The sequence below is a fragment of the Thunnus thynnus genome, chromosome 8 (genome assembly GCF_963924715.1).
Source record: "Thunnus thynnus chromosome 8, fThuThy2.1, whole genome shotgun sequence".
Taxonomy (NCBI): domain Eukaryota; kingdom Metazoa; phylum Chordata; class Actinopteri; order Scombriformes; family Scombridae; genus Thunnus; species Thunnus thynnus.
In genome coordinates this window covers 34035444-34060856 of record NC_089524.1, presented here as the reverse complement: position 1 = coordinate 34060856, position 25413 = coordinate 34035444, and the positions used below count along the sequence as shown (strand labels likewise).

General features: G+C 38.4%; 1 protein-coding gene across 4 annotated transcripts in view; it reads right to left on the bottom strand.

The window, feature by feature from the left end:
• The window catches only part of st3gal3a (ST3 beta-galactoside alpha-2,3-sialyltransferase 3a), a 55127-nt gene extending 35024 nt beyond the window's left edge, over window positions 1-20103 (bottom strand). The window contains exons 1-4 of one of the 4 annotated variants that reach the window (XM_067598015.1): window positions 19999-20103; window positions 10636-10787; window positions 3939-3986; window positions 197-239 (exon numbers count right to left, since the gene is read on the bottom strand). In XM_067598015.1, the coding sequence (XP_067454116.1) occupies window positions 197-239; window positions 3939-3986; window positions 10636-10750 (206 nt within the window). In that variant the 5' untranslated portion in view covers window positions 10751-10787; window positions 19999-20103. The other 3 variants (XM_067598017.1, XM_067598014.1, XM_067598018.1) reach the window with 3 other exon arrangements.
• Window positions 20104-25413: the final 5310 nt, after the last annotated feature.

Below are 25413 nucleotides of genomic sequence, written 5' to 3'. Positions count from 1 at the left end.
TATTCACACACACATATACATATTACACAAAAATAACTGTAGAGACAATTCTAGAGTGTAGGCCCTTATGCCTTATGCCATCACTGACACCTGCCATCAAACAACGCCCCCAAAGCACCCAACAGTTTAGTTCCAAGACTCCGAGTGGGAAGTGTATATTTGGATAAATAGTCAAACATATATAATATATACTCACAGACTAGCATCTAGCTTCAGAAGGAATCCTTGCTTGTCATACACTAGAAAAAAGAGAGAGCAGGTAAATATGACAATAAATAATATACCTTAACATTTAGAATTTATGTTGGTTATTTTTTATTAACACTGAAGGCTTGTCATTACAAAGAAGGTAAAAAGTTTCTGTTCTGGCACATCTGTTCACTCCGTTCAGGCTCTAGAGGTAATTCTGTTCAGTATTGGAAGATTCAGCCTATGTTCAGTGCCATTTATGTAATGTGGTGTAATCTAAGAGTGTGGGGATCAATATGGATTCTAACCCTACCATGTCTTAAGCATGCTGTGGTTGCCATACATAAATATAGGAATAATTCATCAAAACCATTTAAAATTCAGGTACAATGCCATGAACATAATCCAGAGCTGAACTTGAAAGCCTGTTAGTTAGTTATCATCTAAGGGTGGGAGGAAAAGCAATGCTAGGAGGATGAGCATTTTAATCCACAGTCTCACAGTTTTCTCAACTTTCTACTTTCAATACTTGATTGTAAAGATTTCTCATTGAAAACAACCACATTCATTATACTGATTTTATTTCAATGCTTTGCACGACAACCAATTTCAATTAACCTTCACTGTAATAAGGTGGCTTCAGAAGTCTCAGTAAGGGAAACTGCAAAACATCAGAAAATAAAGCCTTCAGTATGTGCATGGGTAGCTACCACCTAGCGGTGAGTGGAAAATTTGAGTAAACTGACCCTTTAAAATCAATCGTTACAGTCCTACAACAAATTTTACAGAACAAAAGATTATCAAAGCTAAAATGTTGTTCTTGGGCATTTGAAGGCCAAATACACAAAATTCAACAGGAAAAAAAAGACTAAGGAACCATGTAACAATGTTGGTACAGAATAAATCATCTGAATGGGACCATGCTCATCTTCCCATGGTTTCTAATGCCAGCCAATGGATCACCCAAGGGCGAGAGGAATAGATCTGTTGATCTAGCTCTATGTGGACCAAAAACCATCATGCAAATCATGCACAAAAAGTTGCTGCAATTAATGTGCAATGGCTTAATACTCTGAATTGTAGAATTCTCCAAAGGGAGGTGATGTTTGATACCAGTGTGGGTCATTATTAGGGTAGGACATTGATACCACAGTGTGCAGTCTGCATGCTTAGGACTTACAGTGAATGTCATGGAAGTTGTTCATTTCTATTTCTCCTCTGAACTGTCTTCTAACATCTTGTTACAGTGAGCAATTCAAAGTCAAATAATGTGATATCTGTTAGATACTGACAGCAAAAATGGAAACCATTTAACTCACCACCTGAGTCAAAAATAAGTGACCACCTTCTTGCTTTGTTTGAGGGCAATTGCAACCAATTTTATGAAGCATTATCGCCCTCTGCTGTTCTATCTTTTTCTTAAGATAATTGAGAGGTGTTCTGGGTAGCCATTGATGCCAGGTGTGATGGCAGACAAGCTGACCCTTTCCCAAACCAACCCCTACCCACATAGCCAGCATGGATACTGATAGATACCTTACTCCGTCAGCTGTTGAGTTATACCTGATATCTAATGCTGTTAAGCTTTTACCACTCGACCTCCTGGAGACACCATACCATTAGGGTTGCAACTGTATACACTGCCATGCATTGTGCCTTGATTTTTTTTAACCACAGGATGTTCCTTTTGAAAATGATCACAATGACCAAAAAGTCCATTGATACATATATTACATGTTCATATTTGTGCAACTTTTCATTCATTCATTCATTCATTCATTCATTCGTTTTTAATTCCACATTTTCTGATTTGAAACTCACTGGCATGAACCTGGTTGTGTGGTCATTAAAGTAAAGTGAAGTGATCTTCACTTGCACTATCGAATGAAATGCAAACTGCCAAGGGAAAAAAAAACATTCTTCTGCATTGACCAGAAAATGAATTCAGTGAAAAATTGTGCTTTTTCTTTGCTATATGTAATAATACATGCAATACACATAAAAGCCTGTGTTAGGCTTTTAGAAAGAGGTACCAATGGCAGACATCTCTGATATGTTCAATATGTTGAGTGATACTTCTAAATACTTCTGGTGTTGTGCTCATTGACGGCCATTTCCCTGGTTAGAGAAGCAACTCCTAGCTATATCCATGAAACATAGAACAGAAGAATGATCACATAAACTGTGACAAGTGTGGATGAGATCAATGTACCTGTACAGGACATATTAAATTGACTTACGGGAATTACAATTTATAATCTACATATTTCTTTAGTTGTAAATAAAAACTGCCCATAACAACTGCAATAACAAAACAACAAAATGACTGGAAGGATGAAAAAATAATCCGTTATTGATTTGTAAGGGGGAAAAAATTTAATAAAAATTAAATAAATGCTACCCCTGCTCCCAACAACAACTTGGCTAACAGGAACATGATGTCAAGCTGAATGAAGTGAAATAAAATGGTAATTCAGTCTGATTATCAGGAGACTGCAAATCCAAAAGGTGCCATGTCAATCATCAGCAGAGCAGAACATTCTAATATGTGATCATCCTGTTAAAAAAGGGTGGAAAAGCAGAATACCCAGATATGTTAGGGTTGGGTCATATGCTCACCAATAATTGGATGGGATTGTTTTATTAACTAGAACACCTACTGAGTTCTCACAGGATCACACTCCTTTATAATCTGCTTTAAAAAGAAGCCAATTTAACTATGATTTTTTTTTTAAATTCACTTTCATTCAAAACCCTATTCATATTAGTAATGTATATACTGTAAAATTCTTTGACAATGCAATTTTTATAATTTATTTTGCAACTCAAATTGGAAATATTTGTCCAGTGAAAAGTAATAAAATACATTTAATGACAGAGCTGTAAGAAAGTGCGTCCCTCTATAATGAATCCATACAGGTATACCTTCAAATAAAGTATACCATACTGCTCTGCTGTGATTGATTTCACTTTCCAATCCACTACCAATGGAGGTGGAATCTCCTTTATGTAAAATATATTCATAAATATTTTAACAATTCATCTTTCCTCCTTTGGGAAGTGCTTTCATGCCAGGAAGTAACAGATGAATTTGCTTAAGTTAAAAAGGTACAGGAAACTCAAAATCCTGAATCTGTGACTTAAAAGGTGATAACTGTGCTTCCTTTTTCTCTGCCTCAAATGCACTCAGAGTGAAATACAGAGATTGATTTGTTATTCATGGGGTTGTTGAAGTTTTAAGTGTACGTGATCCACAAGCTGGTCTCAGTCCAAAGGACTGTCTGTCACACAAACAAACTTTTCATTTGGTTTCTTGCTGGGTTGAATTGGGTGAAACTGCTCTGTAGTTTCACTCATCTGGCTCAAACAGTTTACTGCTGCGTGATTCCTCTGTTGCCTTTACATTGTTTGTGTATTGCCATAGCAACCTAAGCCACATGGATTTGTAGTTGTCTGTAGTATTTCTCCAGTCGTCTTGATTTAATTGCATCTAATAGAAATATTCATATCAGCCTGACGTCTGGATTTCTGACGGAAATCAGAATAATCGAAGTTTAAAGGCTTTGCATCGTACAACTATGTATACTATACTGATATGTGATTCCATGATTCCAAATGAAGTTTCCTGTACCTTTAATGTTTTAATGTACTAAAAAAGCAATGACAATCCATTAAAAATCCATAGAGAAGACCCGACCAGCATAGCTTTCTGATTTGAATGCGGAGAAACTGGGAGATTCTGTCTATACCTGATTTTACTATTCGTCCCACGGAGAATATGCTATCCACATCTGAGTCTGCAACATAGAATTGTATGTTAGTGGCCCTTCGCCATTCAATATAATGTACTCCAATACAATAATAACACAACCTAAGCACTCTAACGTGACCAAAGAGTTGAAAAAAGGCCCATTATAAGGATCACAAAGGTAGGATGTTTTATAGGGCTGTTGCACATCATCAACAGCCCAACATCACAGAGAGACTTCCTCTCTGTGATATGTTCTGTAATCTGTGACTTTCACTGATTTTACAGTGTGTGTATGATGTCTGTATGTTCTGGTTTGACAGAGTTATGATCTTGAGAATAAGGGGTAGAGATTGTGACGCAGATTGCGTTCCACAGGCGCAAAGTGTTAATACAAATGTTTTTTAGATATATACCGTACCAGTCAAAAGTTTGGACACACTTTCTCATTCAAGTGTAGTTTACTATAGCAAATGTTTTAGGCACTTTAGATGTTCAGATTCTTATCCAATATGCAATACTATCAGGGAGTTGTCTGATCAGTCCCAAATTTATTCTGCCTCATGACAACCCCAAACATGCAGCCAGAGTCATAAAGAACTATCTTCAGCAACAAGAAGAACAAGGAGTCCTGCAACAGATGGTTTGGCCTCCAGAGAGCCCTGATCTCAACATCATGGAGTCAGTCTGTGATTATATGAAGAGACAGAAGCAGCTGAGACGCCTAAATCCGCAGAAGAACTCTGGTAAGTAAAAATTGATAAGTAAAAAATATTCATGGAATTATTTCTCACAACATCTTCACATTACTTTCAGTGCCTAAAACTTTTTGCACAGTGTGTATAGTAATATATATATATATATATATATATATATATATATATACACACACACACACACACAGTGCTGCTTGAAAGATTGAGAACCCTTTAGAATTTGCTCTATTTCTGCATAAATATGACCTAAAACATGATCAGATTTCCATTCAAATCCTAAAACTAGATAAACAAATGAGACAAAAACTTTACACTTGTTCATTTATTTATTGAGGAAAATGATTCATTGTTACATATTTGTGCATGGCAAAAGTATGTGAACCCCTAAGATTATCAATTCATTTGAAGGGGAAATTAGAGTTGGGTGTTTCAATCAATGGGATGACAATCGAATGTGAGTCTGGAAGGCTCTGCCTATTTAAAGAAGAGAAATCTGGGTCTTCACTGTCAAACTCTGAGCATCACAACACAGGTTTTGTGGAAGTGTGTCATGGCTCAAACAAAGGTGATTTCTGGAGGACCTTAGAAGAAGAGTTGTTGATGCTCACTAAGCTGGAAAGGGTTACAAGACCATTTCTGAAGAATTTGGACTCCGCCAGTCCGCTGTCAGGCAGATCATATACAAATTGAAGACATCCAACACCATTTTTGCCCTTCCCAGGAGTGGTCGAACAACAAAGAGCAGGCTTGTAATAGTCCAGGAGGCCACAACGGACCCCAGGGTAACGTCTAGAAAACTAAAGGGCTCTCTTGCAGTGGCTACAGTCGATGTTAATGAGTCCATCATCAGGAGAACATTGAACATCAATGGTGTTCATGGCAGAGTTGCAAGGAAAAAAGCCACTTCTCTACAAACAGAACATTGCTGCCATCTACGCTTCGCTCAAGACCACATGGATAAGCCAGAAGGTGATTGAAACAATGTTCTGTGGATGGATGAGACCAAAACCAAACTTTTTGGCTTGAGTGAGAAGCATTCTGTTGGGCGATGAGCAAACACTGCATTCCAGCATAAGAGCCTTAACCCATCGGTGAAACAAGGTGGTGGTAGTATCATGGTTTGGGCTGCTTTGCTGCCTCTGAACCAGGACAGCTTGCAATCATTGATGGAGCTATGAGTTCTGAGTTGTACCAGCAAATTCTACAGGAAAATGTCAAGATATCTGTCTGTGAACTGAAGCTCAACAGAAAGTGGGTCATGCAGTAAGACAACGACACTAAACGACAAGTCGTTCTACCAAATAATGGTTAAAGCAGAAGAAAGTTAATGTTTTGGAATGGCCGAGTCAAAGTCCTGACCTTAATCCTAAAGAAATGCTGTGGAAGGACCTGAAGCAGGCAGTTCACGCAAAGAAGCCCACATCATCCCTGAGTTGAGACTGTTCTGTAAGGACGAATGGGCTAAAATTCCTCCAAGCTGATGTGCAGGGCTGATAAACAGTTACCAGAAACGTTTGGTTGAAGTTATTGCTGCAAAATGAGGTCACACCAGTTACTGAAAGCAAGGGTTCACATACTTTTGCCTCCCACAAATGTGTAAGATGGGATAATAATTTTCCTCAATAAATAAATGAAAAAGATGAAAAAAAAAGATTTTTTTGTTTAATTGAGTTCACTTTGTCTAGTTTTAGGACTTATATCTGATCACGTTTAGGTCATATTTATGCAGAAATACAGAAAATTCTAAAGAGTTCACAAACTTTCAAGCAGCACTGTATATAAATATGTATGTACACAGATGTGTGACAAATTAAAGGAAAAACTGTTACAGGTTTGAATGCTTGACCCCTACAGTGAGGGAACCTGGTGACTCTGTTATGCTCTGGGGAGCATTTTGCTGGCATTGTTTGGGTCCACTTGTCCCATTAGAGGGAAGGGTCGCTGCAAATCAATACAAAGTTGTTCTGAGTGATCACCTTTATCCTATGATGGAACATTTCTATCCTGATGGGAGTTCCTCTGGTCCGCATATCGAAGTGTCCTTGGGCAAGATACTGAACCCCCAATTGCTCCTGATGGCTGTGCCATCAGTGTGTGAATGTGTGTGAATGGTTAGCTCCCTCTGATGGCCAGGTTGGGACCTTGTATGGTAGCCCCTGTACCCATTCAGCGTATGAATGTGTGTGACTTGTAGTGTAAAAAGCTCTTTGAGTGGTCAGAAGACTAGAAAGACGCTATACAAGTACAGTCCATTTACCATATGTGTATGTATATACATATATGTATGTATGTATTCTTATTTTTCATGGGATTATACAGTAATTAATTTAATTTAATTACATTAAATTTAAATTTTTGGCTCCAGTGTGACCATAGCTCATTCTTTGAGCTGTGGTCATACTCACTTCCGGTTGCACATTGACCCTGCCTCTTTCGCTACATGCAGAGTTCAATCGGATAGAACTTTGATGTCCAGCCAGTTCAAGAGAGGCGAGGGATTGACCATTCATTCAGGAAATGTTGATAGTTTATATCTTTGTTTATAGAACTGCAGGATATAGGCTATAATACAAGCAGCAGAGAAGAGGATATTGCTTGGCTGCAGACAATAAAGTGTTTGATTAAAAAAAAAAAGTATAGAGAGTCAAAGTGAAACTGGAACTTCCAGGTTCTGTTTCTAAATGACTAAAAATCTAGCCTTGCAACATAAAAAAACCCCCACAATCTCATATTGTTTATTCAATTTTTCCAACTGCCTGTAACAAACATAACTTCTCATCAGACTTGGACGATTGTGGGTTAAATGTCACCTCAAGCCTGTTGACTTCTGTTTTTTATCCCTTACAGTATTACTTTTTGGTTCCTTGGTTTTACTGACCCTGAACTTTCAGTCTTATTTTACTGTTCCCACTCATAAATGAGTATGTTGATAAATGTTTGGTAATATCATCTTAAATTTGCTCATTTGCTTTAATTCCTGTTAGTTTTTACACTGTATTTTTTAAGTAATTTAAATATTTAAATTTATCATAATGCCCATGTCTGCATAGTATGAAGAAATTTCTAATTGCTCAAAAATTCATGAGACTCAGATCGATGACTAATTACAATATTTAAGATCCGGTTTTCCCTCTTGGTAAAATAGTTTTTATATCATCTTTCAAAGTGGATTACTGAACAGCCATAAGCACCACGGCATCATCACAAGCCATACAATCTACACAGACAGTACAAGCTGTTACAAGGTTGATTTAGAAAGATTAATCTACAGCTGAATTGTCTGGCAGTTCAGACTCAGGACTAAAGTGCACTGAATAACAGTATAGCCAGCAACAACAGTTGCTTGGCTATACTGAGCACATCATTTTCTAATCAAGCCTACACATAGGTTAGCAGAGGCTCAGCTATTCTCCCGCCTCAACTCCACCAACCCTTTTATGAACTTTGAGTAAAGCTTTCATCACTAGCAAGCAGTGCACAAACATCCAATCCCACCATCTCCCAAATTGCTAGCAAATGCTGATTTGCCCGAGGTAAAAAAGTAATTTTCTCCTCTTAAATGTGTGTTTTTACAGAGAAATTTATTTGCAGCTAACAATCTCGGAAGAAGAAAAGGACAAAATGAAAATGCATTTTTCATACAAAAGATGTTCACTAACAAGGTATAAAAAATGAAGCCCAAACAAGTTGTCTCAATTGATTCTTGATGGACTTTAGACTCTCCAAATCTAAAATATATGAGCACAGTGTGGAATGTGAGCCCAACTTGGATGGCTTTAAGGTGAACATGACATCTGAGCAGCCTATAATATGAAATTATGATAAAATATTTGCCAGACAAAAGGTATACTTTGCTTTACTTTGGCTGATGGGTTTGGAAATGAGCACCTTACTTATTTGATCTGTTATTTCTGAACTCAACGCCCACTCTGGCCTGATTATATGTTTCTTTGTTTAAATTTCCTAAATAGGATCACACATCCCGTCATATTCTAAACATGTTAAATAATCAGTATGTCAACAGCATATTGAATACATTATTGCCATAAAGTAATTATGATAATTATTACACTTGCAACTATGAAAGATGGACCAGTATGGTTTATAAGAAAGCTCTAGGACCGACCGCCGCTGCAGTTTTTGTCTTTATTGGTTGACCTGGGTTACAGTATACTGTGATCTTGCATCAGTTCAACAGAATCAAACCTTATCTTTCTTTTTGTCACAATTTTTCAAGTCTGTCTTAAAACCACAATCAGGTGTCCATGTGAATATTGAAATAGGTTCTGTGCAAAAATGTATTTAAAAGTTTATCTGAAGCTGATATGAAGCTTCAGCTGTGAGTCAAATCAAGTAGATATCTTTCAACGTTACAGTCTTTTTAGTGCCAAAGTCCCTCTTTTTGTTACTATACTTCCACCGCAGCTCAACAGGGAAACACTGTCTGAGGAAACACAAAGAGGGAATTTGATGCTAAAAATACTGTAAATGTGTCAGATATCCACTTGATATGACTAACTCAGACTGATGAAGCCTCATATAAGCTTCACATCAACTTTAAATACATTTTTGCACAACTGTGGATCTTGGCTCCATCACTTACATTGAAAGCACATTTGAAGGGGATCTTTTAATAGCCAGTATGAACAGGAGGAATGATTACAGTGAGGAAAACCTCTTTCACTGTTCATGGGCAGTTGACAGTTGCCACAGTTGAAAGATGGTCAACTATCCTTTAAGTGTTCAATATGAACCGTTTCGCCTGACTGGGTCTGCCCTGATTGATACACAAAGACTTGAAAGTGACAATATAAAATAAATTTGGGAGTCATTGGGGAAAACCAAACTTTGGAAAAAAGACATTTTGAAATAACAGCTGGAATTCAATTAAGATGACCAGCAATAAGTGAAACTGTTAATAAAGAGAATTAACATTTCATAATGACGATTTTTAAAAACTTATACGATTATTTTAAAATGTCATGGTTAGATTATAGATATTGTCTATATTTATTTACATGATAATTTATTTCAAATTTCTGATTTATTTATGTAATTTTGAATACATTTTCTCCATATATTTAACGCTGCCATGGTAAGAAACAGTGGCTTTATTTTCAGCCCTGGGAATATATATTTATGTGGCAGAATGCAAAACTAAACCTTCACAACAAACAGTACCAACCAATCTAAAATGAGGCCTAAAAATGTAAGTCGGCACTGATATGAAACTTGAATTGGTTTCAGTGGATGTAGAAAAATATTTAGAGCTTAAACCCAGCCAGGTTTCCATTATCAGTATCAGCACCTCAAGCTGTCTTTGGTTTTATTTGGACATTTTATGAAACATGACTTAATTAAGAAATCAAGCAAATCCTTAAGTGAGCAATGAGCCCAGATGATGAATCTGTTAGACTTTTTCTACTTTAAAGCAGTGAGGAGACTTTACGAATCCTCTGGACAAACTAAAACTACTACTGAAACAACCGGTAAATGGACTGGCTCCCTCATCGAGTAAGAAGATAAATTGGATCATGTTTGCAGATAGAAAGTCCATTATAAATATATCAACATCTCTAATCCATAACACAAAAAACAAGGATGCATCTCCAAATGTTTGATAAGGTTCTTAATAAATCCCAGTGTTGCAGCATATAGCACAACATTGGAAATGCAGAGGATGTAACGCTTTAGTATATAAAAGGACACTGCATTCGCATTACTGTGGTATTTCGTATTGTTCTATACTACCTTTTTCACTAGATGTTTCTGTGGGATCTAAATAGCTAGTGTACCCCTCTCTATTGTTGCCATGTGAACTATAATGTTTGAATCCGTCATTGACCACGGTCAGAGTGGCTGTATCAGTTTTTATGTAGAGCAGATAAATATCCCTGTTGATGCAGTTGCCACTGGTCAATGAAATAAGTTAATAAAAAGGTCAATACTGTACATCAAGTCATTAATCTGAAAAAGCCTCACATGATTTGTGGCCCCAGCCTCGTAAGCTGATCCTCCCTGAAGAGTAGTAAAGGAAGCCGAGGGCCAGCATGGAGCACAGGCCCACGAAGAAGTTGCGACTTGGTTTCATTCTCATCTCCAGCTACTGTACATGGCACATCCCACACTGGAGCCTGTTTGAACAGGGAATAAACTGGTTAGCCCCGTACTCATACACAGCATGTTATCACTTAATACAATCACTCTCAGAGGCTGAATGCCTGGGACTCAGCTTCAGTCTGCACACGTGTAAAATTCATCAGCTGTGTTTTCCTGAAAAGACTTTATTTGTAGCGATCCACCCTGGGAGTATCTCCCAGTGTCACTCCTATATGAGAGGCTCCAACTGTAGGCCTTTTCCATACACATGTGCTGGCTTGGCTTGACTCAGTTTGACTTGATGCGCCAGCCCAGCACGGCAGGGATTTGCATCTCCATTAAACAGGACTACCCGCTTGAAGGTGCGTCTTTAACTGATGAAGTGCTTGTCTTGAGTCGAAAAGCAGCCGCCTGTATACATCATGGCTGTGACTAGAACTGTGAGGACAACCGCATTACTGCAGTACCACAGTCATGTGATGCCTACCGCAGGGCTGAGCTTATTACTGTCATCACCACAGTTTTTAAAAAAATGTCAACCACAATGTCATATATGGTAGTCTAATGTGCTTGTGCATATAATGTGTGATATACAGTAATACATTGGAGATGTAGGAGGCTACATGAGATCAGCGTTGCCTCAGCTTGCTCGAGGCACCAGGCCTCAAGACCTTGGCATTGCCCCATGAGAACGACGTGCTTTGGCCAAACTCCAGACATGGTCTATCTCGGGTGCAACTCAGCGCGATAAAACTAGTAATGGAAACACAAATTAAGGTGGCACGGTTTGACTCGGCGCGGCCAAAAGTAAAAACCTACTAGAGGTCTGGGTCCACTCAGTTCCTTGTAACCACAGCCTGAGATGGATGAGTGTAACCATGTTCAAATCATAATCAATTGGGTTAATGGCTGGATCACCAACCTGCGACCAAACCACCAAACTGCCCCGTGGCCTCAGACCCTCAGGGGGCCCCAAGGCCCAATTGGTTTGTGGTTATTTAATCAATTGCAAATTTGGAAATACTGTATGCACCACTACAGCACGTTATAAACTAAAATTAAAGGGCTGCTTGTTAATTGGTGGGGTTTCACTGGTGTGGTTCACCTCTGCTACACAACACTGCAGGAAACCCTGATCATACTGCTGCCAGCATTGGCATTCTCTCTCTATAACACCTTTCAGACATGCACTGCAACCCATAAATTTTCTGGACATTACCCGGAGGAGCTGTAAATGTGAACACAAATGTCCGAATCAGTTGGACCGGACATTAAATGGACTTTACCCTGCCAACTCCCTGGTACAAAGTCCATGTAATGTCCGATTGAGCCCATGTAAGAATACAGCAGTGAATTCTCCAGAGAATTCACAGCGAGCAAGTGGGCTACAACTGCTTGCTAATCTAAGTGCAACGAACTGCTGCAGCAGTGCAATGACGTCTTTGACTTTCAGCAGTGAACTCCCCTCTCATCCGCAGCCACTATTTTACACATGCGGCTGGCACTGGTTAAACACAGCAGGTCAGCTAAGCTGCACTGTTGTGACTGGGCCTGAACACTCCACTGCAAAGCTAGCACTAATGGGAGAGAGGACTTGCTGCGAATTCTCATTAAATAAAAATTGTTTTATTTCTGATGAAAAGCATAAAAACACAAATGACAACGACAGTGTACTTTTTGAATCATGTCCTTCCTCCTGCACCCCTCACCTAAACCAAACAGAGTATTTCCAGCAGGTGAGAACACGTCTGACATGGACAATCTCCTGCTGTGTGCTACATGTGTGAAAGGGAAACTCCAGAAAATGTCTGGAGTTTATATGTGAAAATGGCTTCTTTTATTGTATTTATTTATCAGGACAGTGTTCAGTTTTTAACATAAATGATGCACTGTACCAGATTTAGCTTCAAACTAATTTTCATCTGCAGTCCCTTACAGTTAAAACATATAACAGCACAATAACAAACAGTACAAAACAAAAAACACAGAACACATTATACAAAATACAAAGCTACACACAATAGCACATCACATACACTCATGTCAACTAGCATGGGTCGGCCAAAACAGGTTTTCCAAAACTGTGTCCAAAATCCTGGCCCATGGAAGACATCCGTTTCAACATCAGACACCTGAGAGTCAGCCATAAAGGTGCACTGCACTGACAAGCTACAGTAACATCTGATTAGGGAAGTGGTTTTTCCAATCAGAATGATTTCACATAACTGTTTTTTCACATTTCACGTACTCCACAAATTTGAACTTTGAACTGCCTATTAAAACTAGTTTTGGGAGAGAAGAAAAAAATCTTTACATTTACTCACAAAAAATGCCAAAAATGACTGGCTATTAGATTTTTGATTTTTCTATTTTTTTTTGACATGTGAGATTAATGATCAATGTGACAGTGTACTGTGATATGACTATGTTCCAGGACTTTACTTACAGAAAGGAACAGTGCTGCTGCACATCATTCTGCTACCAAAATGGAAAGGAAAATAAACAAAAATGAGAATAATAATTCTAGCCCCCATATTATTGGCCGATATTGGCCAATCCCAGATATATCAGATATACAGTATATATATATATATATGCACTGATTTTTTTTTTTTTTTTTTTAAATAAACAAATAAACAAGCCCACAACCCCACACACCTCCGCTCGACCCTGGAGCTGAACACTGCACCACCTGATTTGGTCTCAATACGGTCTTACTGTTAAACTTTTCCTCTGCTCTGCTCACATTCACCATCACTTTTCTGATGCTCGCTCTCTCGCTTAACCACTCACTCGCTTACATACTGCCCTATTCCTTAAAAGGAGTTACGCTACCTGCAGTTTCCCAGGCAATGACACAGACGATGACTCATGTTTCGAAACAGCGCTGCTCAGAGGCTCCCGAATGCTATTGATTTCTGAATGAATGGATATTTGGTGTTATTTTTGGCATTTAAAAAAATATTTCTCTTGGCCTGGCGGAGGTACTCGTTGGCCTGGCGGCCCGCCAGACTTGTAATATTATAAGGGAAACACTGTGTGTGTGTGTATATATATATATATACACACACACGCATACATACACACATACATATATATCTTGAATAGTTCTAATAATAATAGTTCTATTTATGTTTTTTTATTTAATAAAGTTTATTGTTAAACTGTGAAATATCCTGCCTCCATTACATATCTTTGGCACAAGTGTTTGATATTTGAGGGCTCATCATCAAAAAATGTGTTATGTATATATATATATATATATATATATATATATATATATATACATACACACACACACACACACACATTAAAAGAATATTGGCCAATATATCATTATCAGATTTTTCCCTAATATTGGTATCAATCCCAAAAATCCAATATCCATCAGGCTCTAATTATCATACACGTTTAGCACTGATTGTACAAAATGTGTTGGTAATACATTGACTTGTTATTTTTCTTTGTTGTATATGATAATAAACTGAATATGTTTGGGTTTCAGATTGATAGTCAATTACAACAAGTAATTTAAAAATGACACTGTCTGCTCTAGGTTATTAGGCTATAATGAGCAATTCTCACTATTTTCTAATATTTATAGGCAAAGCGATAAACAACTAATCAAGAAAATAATCAGCAGAGTCAAATTTGTCATTTCTAAAACACAGCAGCATTTGCATAATGATCAGTTGTGATAATAAGTACAGGTAAAGTGTAGTAAATGTGAGAAAACTAGTGGTTTGGTCCTGTAACCCTGGAGCTCTTCTACTTTGTGGCAGCGCTGTTTTGTATTATAATCCTATTGTTCACCACTTCCCTGACTGACTTTCCTGTTTCTAACTATTCATTCACAGTCACTCTGAACTAACAATGGCAGGGAGCACAGATGAAGACAGTGTGGTCATGAATCATCACAACCAAAGGCAGAACAGTCTCTCAACAATGTTTGCGGAAAATACAAGAAGGTAATTTCAAGTTGTTGGGTCAGACTCCCTGCCTCTCCGAATAACTGAGGCAAGGAACACATTTCATTTTTATCATGGTAAAGCACAATGACTTTGATGATGGCCTAATGTCTACTTCTGCAAAGGAAAGTGACACCCAGCACCTTCAATCCTTTGTCCTGAAACTGACTAAAAAGTAATAATAGAAAAGCACTTACTTCAAACAACATTATAAAGAGATTCATCATCAATTAAATTATCGCTGTATTCGTGAGTTGATTTCCATTTGACAAACTTCTTTGTTTTCTTATGTTTTTTTACCACCCAACTTTGAAAATATTTGTCTGAACATGTAGAAGCAAGAGCTTACAAGAGTTACCTTCTTGTATTGTGGGGCCAGTCCAGAATTTTTTTGATTCCCAAGTTGCAGTGATTTACATGCCATCTACTGAGAATATTGTTTTTTACTATTACACTGCACTCTCATCTGTAGGCCTACATGTTAAGAGTCTATGTACAGTTTCACAGTTTGTTTCCCACTGACAGTGACTTAAACCAACTCCATCTTATCATTTTTGTTTCAAAACACAATACAGAATGTGAAAGATTTTTGGAGAATTCTGCTTGTTTTAATTGATTTATTTAAGACAAGAGACCTATAAGCCAAACTAAGAGAAATGTGTCACAGTATGATTATATGGAGAGTCTTTAAACAATAATACTGAATATTAGACTAAGTCAAGCAATCTTGTTCACTAAGTATTTGCAGCCCAAATGCATTGAAACTGTAGTTTGACAAAAAATTCTTTAAGTCCATTTCCTAGCTTACACTTTCAACTGCATCTCACAGTCTGATGATGACACCTGAGCTATCTCCATGACAACTCAGCAAACTCCACTCACAGACAAAGATGGTTCAGTTTGGTTGTAAGCTGCAGAAAAAGCTAGTTGGTGGACCATGAACCTTGGAACTCAAACTATACTGCCATGCAGAGGCCCTAACTCAAAAATATCAATGTAATCATATTAAGCAACTCTTCCATTTGGGATAAGTCAATCAATGTTAAGAAAAGTTCAATTTAACTGGTTCATATGTTATTTCCCCTACTGTAATCCACCAAAATGTATGTTGGGAATAAAAAAAACTGGGGGAGCAAAATGTATCATCAGAAAAACAAACAATAATATATCTCACTGCATTTGCCAGTAAGCAAGACAACACTGCATTTAAACTTACAAATAGATACAAAACTCCTACAGGACTCCTTCACAACTGAAACATTCATTCACAACTGAACCTTTCTGTAAGAAATCCCCTCCATACCCTCAAAGTGATACCGATATCAATAGAGTACTTCATCCAATACCTTTTTTTTCTACTTCATTCAATACTCATCATGTGACTGGAAGCATTCAGCTGCGTAAAATGCCAACTCTCCTCCTCATCCAAATGATTTTTACACAAATACATTTTGAAAGCGGTCAAATTTTTGAAATATTTATTGAATAATTGTACAAAACTGTACAATGAGGTATATCACCACAGACTGTACGGGTTGTGGTTGTTGTCTGTGGTAGTGGGCCAATCACACGTCGCATTGAATCGACAAACGCTTGCTGTGATTGGCTGCGAGCAAAACCATACAAATAGTCATTTTTTTCTAGATCTGGGTACAAAAAGGATCAAATGCAGTCTATCGTTTGACTGGAGAAATTTCGATACTACTTGGTAGGAGTGAAATGGCACACAAAATCCACACTTCTGTATGTACCTTAGTTTTGGGGTCACGGTTCGGTCCGATTTCAGTATAGCAGGAAAAAAAAGGAAGGGTAGAAAATGACATTTTGGTCTTTTATTTTACAAAAAAGTAAACATCCAACAATGGCTCGTTAGCCATAACTATTACTGACACAGTTTGGTTGACGGTTTGGGACGAATACATGTACCATTAGACCCCTACTACTGGGTACAGGGTTATTTCGGTCAATACCTTAAAGATTGCATCTACAACACCACTGACTGCTAGCCTCACGCACACACCAATACCCAGCCCTGCTCACTATGCAAAACAGCTGTCATCATGTAGTGGAAAAGGGTTTATGATTTTGTTTATCAAATAACAGACACTTTATGTTGTCATGGCCATATCGTTCCTGTTCATCATAGCTTGAGTCAAACTATAACAGACCTCTAGGTTGTAACTGCTGATAAGGCAGCCAGTGTGTGTGGTCAAACACGATAGGGCACCCTTACAGAAGGAAAACAACCAAGATTTGTAAAGTGATTTACAGTTATTTGATTAAAAAATTGTTGAGTATCAAACAGTCAGATTAGGACACTGGCATTTCACTGTCAAATTGTAAATTAAGGAAACTGTGAATGAAGTGTGAAGCCAGTTATACTCTGGCCTCACAACAAACAGTAGAAAATTAACCACATTATTGAAATGAAAGAACCAGGAGAGCTAGCTTGTTCAGTGTTGCTAATGATATCAGCTCTGGTGTTTTAGTAACACTGGTTACTAGTCATCTTGTTTGTTTGTCAACAAATAAACAAGATGACCATCACAGCGACACATTCAGTGGGACATTAAATATGACATGGATACTTCATTTCCATGAAAAACAGGAGAATGGACATGTACACCTTCTCTGTGTCTCTCTGCTTGCCAGTGTCCTTCCTGATGCTGTATGTTTTCTCTGCTGCTGTCTGTCTTAACAAGAACACAGCAAGGACATTATATTATTTACTCTAGCTTGTTTGCCTGGACACTAAAGTTGTTGTGTTTTAGTGCGCTGCCTACAGACGCCTATGTTTCTTATTATGCTAAGAAGAGCTGTCTGCAGCTGATGTGTGTGAATTGTTTATTTTTAGTGTGAACATCTATCTGTTGTCTAAACGTTTACCGATTGATGTGGTTTGTTTACACCACGACAGAAAGGTGTTAGAAATGTGAAGTTAACTTTGTTGGTAAAATGAAACGCTGTCCGACTGTACAGTCTGTATTCCTTTAGATGAACTGTGAAGAAGTGATTCCTGTGTCACCTAAAATTAGCACTTGTTTCAGAGTTCAATTACATGGCCCCTCTAAAAGAAGAGCTAGCCCCTGTGAGCAGAGCATAATGTGGTGGGGACGCCTGACCTCAGATGACTTGAGAGAGGTCAGGTCAAGTTAATGTATGCCGGTTTTTCAAACTAAACCCAGGAATAACACTGGACCTGTCCATATAGCTGCCCCGAATACTTTTATGGTGGCCAGTTTGCCTCCACATGAGGTGGTGTTTCTGCAACCAGTTTTCATGCTAGTTCAGCATGTATCTGTACTGTTCTCGGGACTTTTGATATTATACAGACATGCTGAAATAAAGTTAGAGCGAGGACTGAAACGGTGAGTACGTCCACAATTTGGTTTTAGGAGCGAATAGGGTTCACCATTAGGCTTAATTTTATTTAAACTGAACTTATTGGGTGAGGAGATTTCTGCACTAAAAACGTTTAAGAGTGAATGTAGCTTTAGAGAAACAGTGAAAATGAGGACGGCAACGCCAAAATAAAGCACAGTGATTACTGAAGGTCGCAGCTAGCTCACAACTATGTTTTTATTGGTGGTGGCCACAGTAATGATAGCACATTAGCTAACGTTACACTAGCTACCTTAATAACCACCGCTGCTCCTCGGGCTGGAGGTAGCAGATGGAAAGCTGTCCCTCTAACTTACAGATGACAGAAACGTGACAACGGGAATATCAACAAAAGTGGCTAAATTTAATATAACAAGGAGCCATAGAGCACGACTAGCTGGCTATGTTAGCAAGCAAGCAAGCCAGACTCTTACCGGACGGATACCGTTAATTTTCAAGTTGACCTCAATTCTGTCGTCGGTACTTCCTTCCTGCGCGTTGGCCAGCAAGCTTCTGATATGCATTGGTCAACAATAGCGTTACGTGAAAACACACCAACAGTCATAATTAGCTCTGTATTTTATGTGTATATTTGGAGGGGCAGAGTCGGTGTCCCCCTCCCCTCCGTACAGGCTCCAGGCAGCCTGCTCAGTGGGGGTACCCGATACGTCTGCCTCTCTACGGAGAGAGCGTCACGCCAAACTCCCATTTAAAAGTCCCATATTTGTCGCTTATCTCATCTGGAATTGTACACAGTTGGTTGAGTGTTCTATGGTAACGTTATTTTAAGAATTTGTTGAAGAAGAGTAATTATACGCACATCACGTAAGTGCAAGGCTAACAGAAAACAGCATCAATGAAAAAAGGTAAGTTAACGCCTGCACACACTGGAAGCCACAAAAGTTTCATGATAACGTTTCGACCAGGGGCGTTTCTAGGAGTTGACAAGGTCTGAGGCTGAGCCCAGACCATCTGGGGCTGCAGTCAGAGTGTGTGCTGAATTTTTTTTGGGTGGTCCCTGCTGTTCTCCCTTGAACACTACTGCCTAAATTTCAGTTAATTTTACTACACTGTATGACTACTGCAAACATTACATTTCAATTGAGATTTAATTTTTAATAGTAATGTTAAGACAATTGCTGTGTATTTGATTGCTTTAATGTTTAGCACTTTGTGATGTACAAATGAAATAAACCAGCAGCCTGATGACAGTAGATTGACTTGAAACACTTGTTTATTTGTACAACCATTTAGGGAATATCAGGTGTTTTGACCATCTCACTTTTCTCCAAATTGTGTTACCATTTCATCTATGCCTACACGACAAAATGATGTTAATCTATGCTAATTAGCTTGTTTATATGTACTAGTAACGTTAGCTTAGACACATTGTCCAGTAAAAATGAATGCACCAGTAGCAGATAGCAAAGATATGAAGGACCTTCTTCCTTTTAAACCGAGCTACCCTCAGGGAAATAATGCAGCGAGTTTCTCTGTCCTGTGTCCGGTCACTACCGTGGGCCCCTACGTGGTCGCCCTCGCTCTCTGGTCTCGTCCCTGACTTGAGACAGCTTAAGAGCACTGAGGTCATGCAAATGCAGGAAGGGGAGAGGGGCGGAGGAGGGCCCTCTTATATGATTCTAGCCACTTGGTCTAACGTGGGTTCCTGGTGAGCCCACAAACCTGCCCCGGTCGCTCCGTCTCAGGAACTCCGAAGGGATTTTGTTCCCCTAAACCTACTTGAATCCTAACAGCTATAAGGATTCACCAGACGTGACCACCCAGGTCGGCCCGGGGAGGGGTCCTTTTACACAAACTCCCTATCCTATAGTGTGAGGTGTGTGCATGAGGCTAGCAGTCAGTGGTGTTGCCGTGGTGTTGATGCGCTGGAGCTTACCTCTCGGGGCCAAGGGGTGTCCTTCTAGGAGAGTCTCCGGCCTTGGTTGCTTTGTGTTCTCTCAGAAAAAAAAAAAGTATCACATTGGAGCTTTTAAGATTTTATGTAGTTTTTATTCAATCAGTTCAAATATAAAAAAGTCAATATATAAATTTTTTTAAAAAAAAAAAAGGAAAACAGAAGAAAAAGAAACTGGTTTGGTTTTCACATGCCTTTCTTTTCCAGGCCTATTTAGCCAGAATGGGTTTTATTAAGAAATTTTGGACTTTTCAATTTAGTCTCTCAGAATCTATCTGTCTATCTATTGTTAAATTCTAAATTTGGTAACTGGCTGACATTGACCGTTTACAAACTCTCGATCTTTGGTGTTCTAAAGTTACCACCAGGCACCGATTTTCTGCTCAGCCAACTTTCACCAGTTTTACAAAAAATTGCAAAAATGCATAAAAAATTGAAGTCTATCACTATATCACTATCTCTGCTCTGAAGCTTTTTAGTAACAGAAAACTCCTCTGTGGTGTGTGGCTTCAAAAAGAGAGCCCGCAGACAACAGGAAGCGCTGTTTATATATTGCAAAACTACGACATGCTGCATGTGGCACGGCACACGTCTAACCTAGCCAGACAAAACTAGTTTCATAGTTCCTCAAGAGGTCATGTCACCTAACATGAGCTCGCACACAGCTGCACCTGCAGGTGCAAAGAGTTTACCTAAGTTCAAGTCACCCGGCATGAACCTACAGAGTTCACCAAAGTTCAATTGACCCGAAATGAACTCACAGACAGCTGAACTCACAGGTGCAAAAGGAAAAAAAAAACAAAACTTTTTTTTCTAAACAAAAAAACTGTAACAAAGATGGTGGATACATTGACTTCAAAACCAACACAACCCATGTCTGATATGCAACGTGGTAATAACACCTAGTTACACAACTCCTGATTGTAATGATGAGTATTTTCCAAGAATTACAATCTCAACAAAAAATAAAAATCAAGAGTAAATGATTACATGTCAACTGATATAGATATTACATAATTCAATACAAAAATTAAAGAAAAAACAAAGATCACACTGTCAATGTGATAACTAATATAAGTAGGATAATAAAAAAAATTGATTATTATTATAAGTAGAACAATAAAAGATTCAACATATTGTCACGTCCTGCCTGGACTTTATCTGTTGTTTTTGGACTCTGTGTATTTTGTTCTTTTGAGTTTTCAGTGTTGCATTTATGTTACCTGGTTTTGTTTTTTTCTGTGTTTCTCTTGTGTATTCCTTTATTCCTCCTGTGTTTATGTGCTCCCTGGTTAGCCCAGACCTGCTCCTGGTGTCTTCCCCAGTTTATCTGCTCCCAGTCTGCCCGTGTGTTGTGTCACCTGTTGTCTGTTTACTTTAGTTCCTGTTTTATTTTGAAATATTTTCTCCTTGTGTCTTTTCACTTTTACTTCCTGTTTGATTCCCTCATGTGTTTCACCTGTGTCTCGTTTCCCTCACTGGTGTTTAGTTTGTAATCACACCCTTTGTATTTATAGTCCAGTTTTCAGTTTGGTCTTTGTCGAGTCGTCTGCGTTTATACCATGTTTGTTCTGCGTTATGTGTCCTGAGTTTGTTCCTGTAGATATGGTCAGTGTTCCCATGTTCCTGTGTCTCAGTGTCTCCTGTGGCTTTTGAATCTATTCATTAAATATTCTGCATCGTATCCTGCCTGCCTGCTGTCTCTTGCGTTTGGGTCCACCTACTCCACTTCACCTACCTGACACATATTTATAAATGTGTATTCATTTGTGTTGTGATTTTGTGTATGTTTGTGTTTGTATGTTTATGACCCAAACACCGATGACCCATCCTTTTTTCATAATTTTTCCCCTCCATCTCAAACATTTCCAATTGCCCATTCATAACAGGAGGCGACTTCAACACAGTTACTGACCCATCACTTGACGGAACTAATATTTCAAGCAATAAACATAACTAGTAATCCACAGAAACAATAAAACAATTAATGAGTGATTTTTGTCTTGGCGATAGTTTGCGATTACAACACCCAGCTGCTAGAGAATACATATTTCTCTCACTGGTTCACCATTCATATTCACGCATTGACTTTGTGATCAGGGCAGTGTGAGGCAGGAGGGCATGAGTTGCTCAGCAACATATACATTAATAATAATAAGAGGAAGACAAACAGTGCAACAGCAATATAAACAAGCCAGAAGTCATTTTGCATTTCGTCCTGTGGCTCTTTAACTCTCGGGCTGTTGGTTCCTGCAGTTATCAGCTGGTAAAATCTTGTTTTAAAATATTAAATCGCAGTGTACTTGGAGCCGTTACTGAACCTGTCCAATCGCAGCTCTGCTCCACTGCAGGCAGAGTTGCTCCAGCAGTGGACTTGTCAGCTGAACCTGTTCACTGCCTAAACGCCAGATTCAGCGAAGCAGGAGGTGGGCGTTATCATACCATTTATATAAATTTAATGTCGTAGAGAGCTTCAAAACGGTTGACTCTATGTCAGCATTGGCCCAGCCTTTTCAGGGCTGATTTTTAACAGCAGATGACAGGTTGAGCCATTTTCAACCTTTTTCATAAATTTGGTGTCAATGTCAATATTAACACCAGTGTGAAGTACCTGTGGACTTCAGCTGAACCTGTTCACTGCCTAAACGCCAGATTCAGCGAAGCAGGAGGTGGGCGTTATCATACCATTTATATAAATTTAATGTCGTAGAGAGCTCCAAAACGGTTGACTCTACGTCAGCATTGGCCCAGCCTTTTCAGGGCTGATTTTTAACAGCAGATGACAGGTTGAGCCATTTTCAACCTATTTCATAAATTTGGTGTCAATGTCAATATTAACACCAGTATGAAGTACCTCTTTAAGGACTCAGCGGAGAAGCCCACAAACTCACCCGAAGAGACAAATAACATTTTCAGAAGTTTTTACACCAGTCTCTATTCATTAGAAAAAGACTGAAGTCAAGAGGACATCAACTAATTTCTCTACAGCATTGACTTACCATAGCTTAATAAAGAAAAAACCAACATACTTAATTAACCAATAACACAGGATGAACTTCTCACTGCCCTCAATCTTATGCCAAATAACAAAGCACCAGGACCCAATGGCTTCCCTGCTGAGTTCTATTAACACTTCTAGTTCATTCTAGCTCCGCTCTTCAACAAATTGATAACTGAAATAAAACAAAATTCAAGATTTCCAACAAGCATGAACACAGCCACAATTTCACTCCTCCTAACTGTTTAACTTAATGCACTATACATCATAACAACAAGCAGGAACCATCATAGCCACCTTAGACGCAGAAAAAGCTTTTGACAGAGTGAACTGGAAATTTCTTTTCACTATATTAGAAAGATTTAGCTTTTGTGGAATCATGTATTAACTGGGTCAAGATTTTGTACACCACTCCTTCAGCCACTGCCATCACCAATGGACAAACCTCACTGCAAGGATGCCCACTCTCTCCCTCTCTATTCACCATTTTCACCATATTGAACCTTTAGCAGCAGCCGTTCATCAGAACATCTACATAAAAGGAATCCAAAGACCCAAAACACAGCATAAGATCAGTTTATATGAGGATGATATATTGCTGTTCATACAAAACCCTCATTCATCACTACAAGAAACAATTAAGCTTATTGAATCACACTCCAATATCTCTGACTACTCCATTAACTGGAACAAATCTTCTATCCTTCCATTACATAGTAACAGCTAAGATGTGGCAGACCATACACCACCTATCCCCTTATACATGGGTTTCATTACGTATGTAGGTTTAATGTTTCACCCAGGCTGTCAGAGTTGTTCAGACTCAACCTCACTCTACTACTCAAAACAATAGATGATCCTCTACTGCTGGATGAACTACCACTCCCTTTTTTGGGCAGAATAGCCACTGTGAAAATGACAATACTTCCTAAAATAAATGATCTATTTTCAATGATTCCAACCCAACTCACCCTCACCCGGTTCAAATCTCTTGACTCAATCATCTCCAAATTCTACTGGAATAACAAGACACCAAGAATTAAACTGACCACTCTGCAAAAACCAAAAACAAGATTTTTATCATTATTCTCTGGAAAATCAATATATAATACAATATATACACAAATGGATCCACCCCAATCAATCAGATAACACATGGTTAGATATAGAATAAACAGTTTGTTAAGACATTCAGATTTCACATATATCATTTCTCAGCCAGACTATCAAAAGCCATCCATGATTTAAAACAGTAACAATAGCTGCAACTCTGACAGCCTGGTGGAAATTCCACAAAATCACAAATACCAGCTTCTTTCAAACCTGAATCCATCCAACGTGTTTTTCTTGCCTGTCTACCAATCATAATTTGAACACATTCACATCAGTATCAGTATCTGCACCAACATGTTCATCGAAGTCTGCATACATACAAACATGTGGGATCTGACTAGATCCCTGCTTGTGTTGTATCAGTCTCATATGTACGTCGCTTTGGATAAAAGCGTCTGCTAAATGAAAAATGTAAATTTTGGTTAATTAATCACTATTTAATCCTGTTTTACTTTATTTTTGCATCGCATCCTCTGGTCCAAAACATCGATCAGTAACTCGTTATTATAATGAATTTTGACAACAACAACAAAGATGTTTATTTTGATGATCATTTTAATATTGATGACTGTTATTGTTACTATTATAATATTACATATGTTACATACTATTATATGAGAATAAGAATGAGGAAGATGTTGATGCTGATACATTATTAGGGACCAAGCCCAAAAGGCAGAGGACTACTGTAAAATAGTAGGGTGAGGGCGCCTAAGGGTGAGGACCCTATTGTTTTTTGTGTGTTTGTTTGTTTGTTTGTTACTTTCTTTCTTTATTATTTATCTTCACACCTAAATTTGACCCCCTAAACATGCTCAAAAACTCACCAAATTTGGCACGTACATCAGATGTGGTGAAAAATTTGATAAAATGTAAAAATTAACCCCCAAAGTGCCAAAATGTGCTCTCTAGCGCCACCTATGTAACTATAATGGCCACCACAGCTCCTGGGGATGTCGTAGAGAGATCAAACCAAAACTGTATTATTCGTCTCATCAAGACCTACAAATCATACACTGACACCCCTGACCTAAATCCAAAAGGAAGTCTGCAATCAGCCTTTCAAAATAAGACTGCTCCAATTTTGGCCACCGAACAAACGCTATGTCCTCCGAGGGGGTATCGGCTTCAAACTTTAATACATGACTTATGACACTATGCTGAAAAAAAGGTGTCAAAAACTTTGTAATAACTTGAACAGTTTGGATTTTAGAAGCCCTCAAAGTTGCAGTGCCACATCACCCTTACAATGTAAATCAATGGGGAGGCAATCTATGGGCATGAAC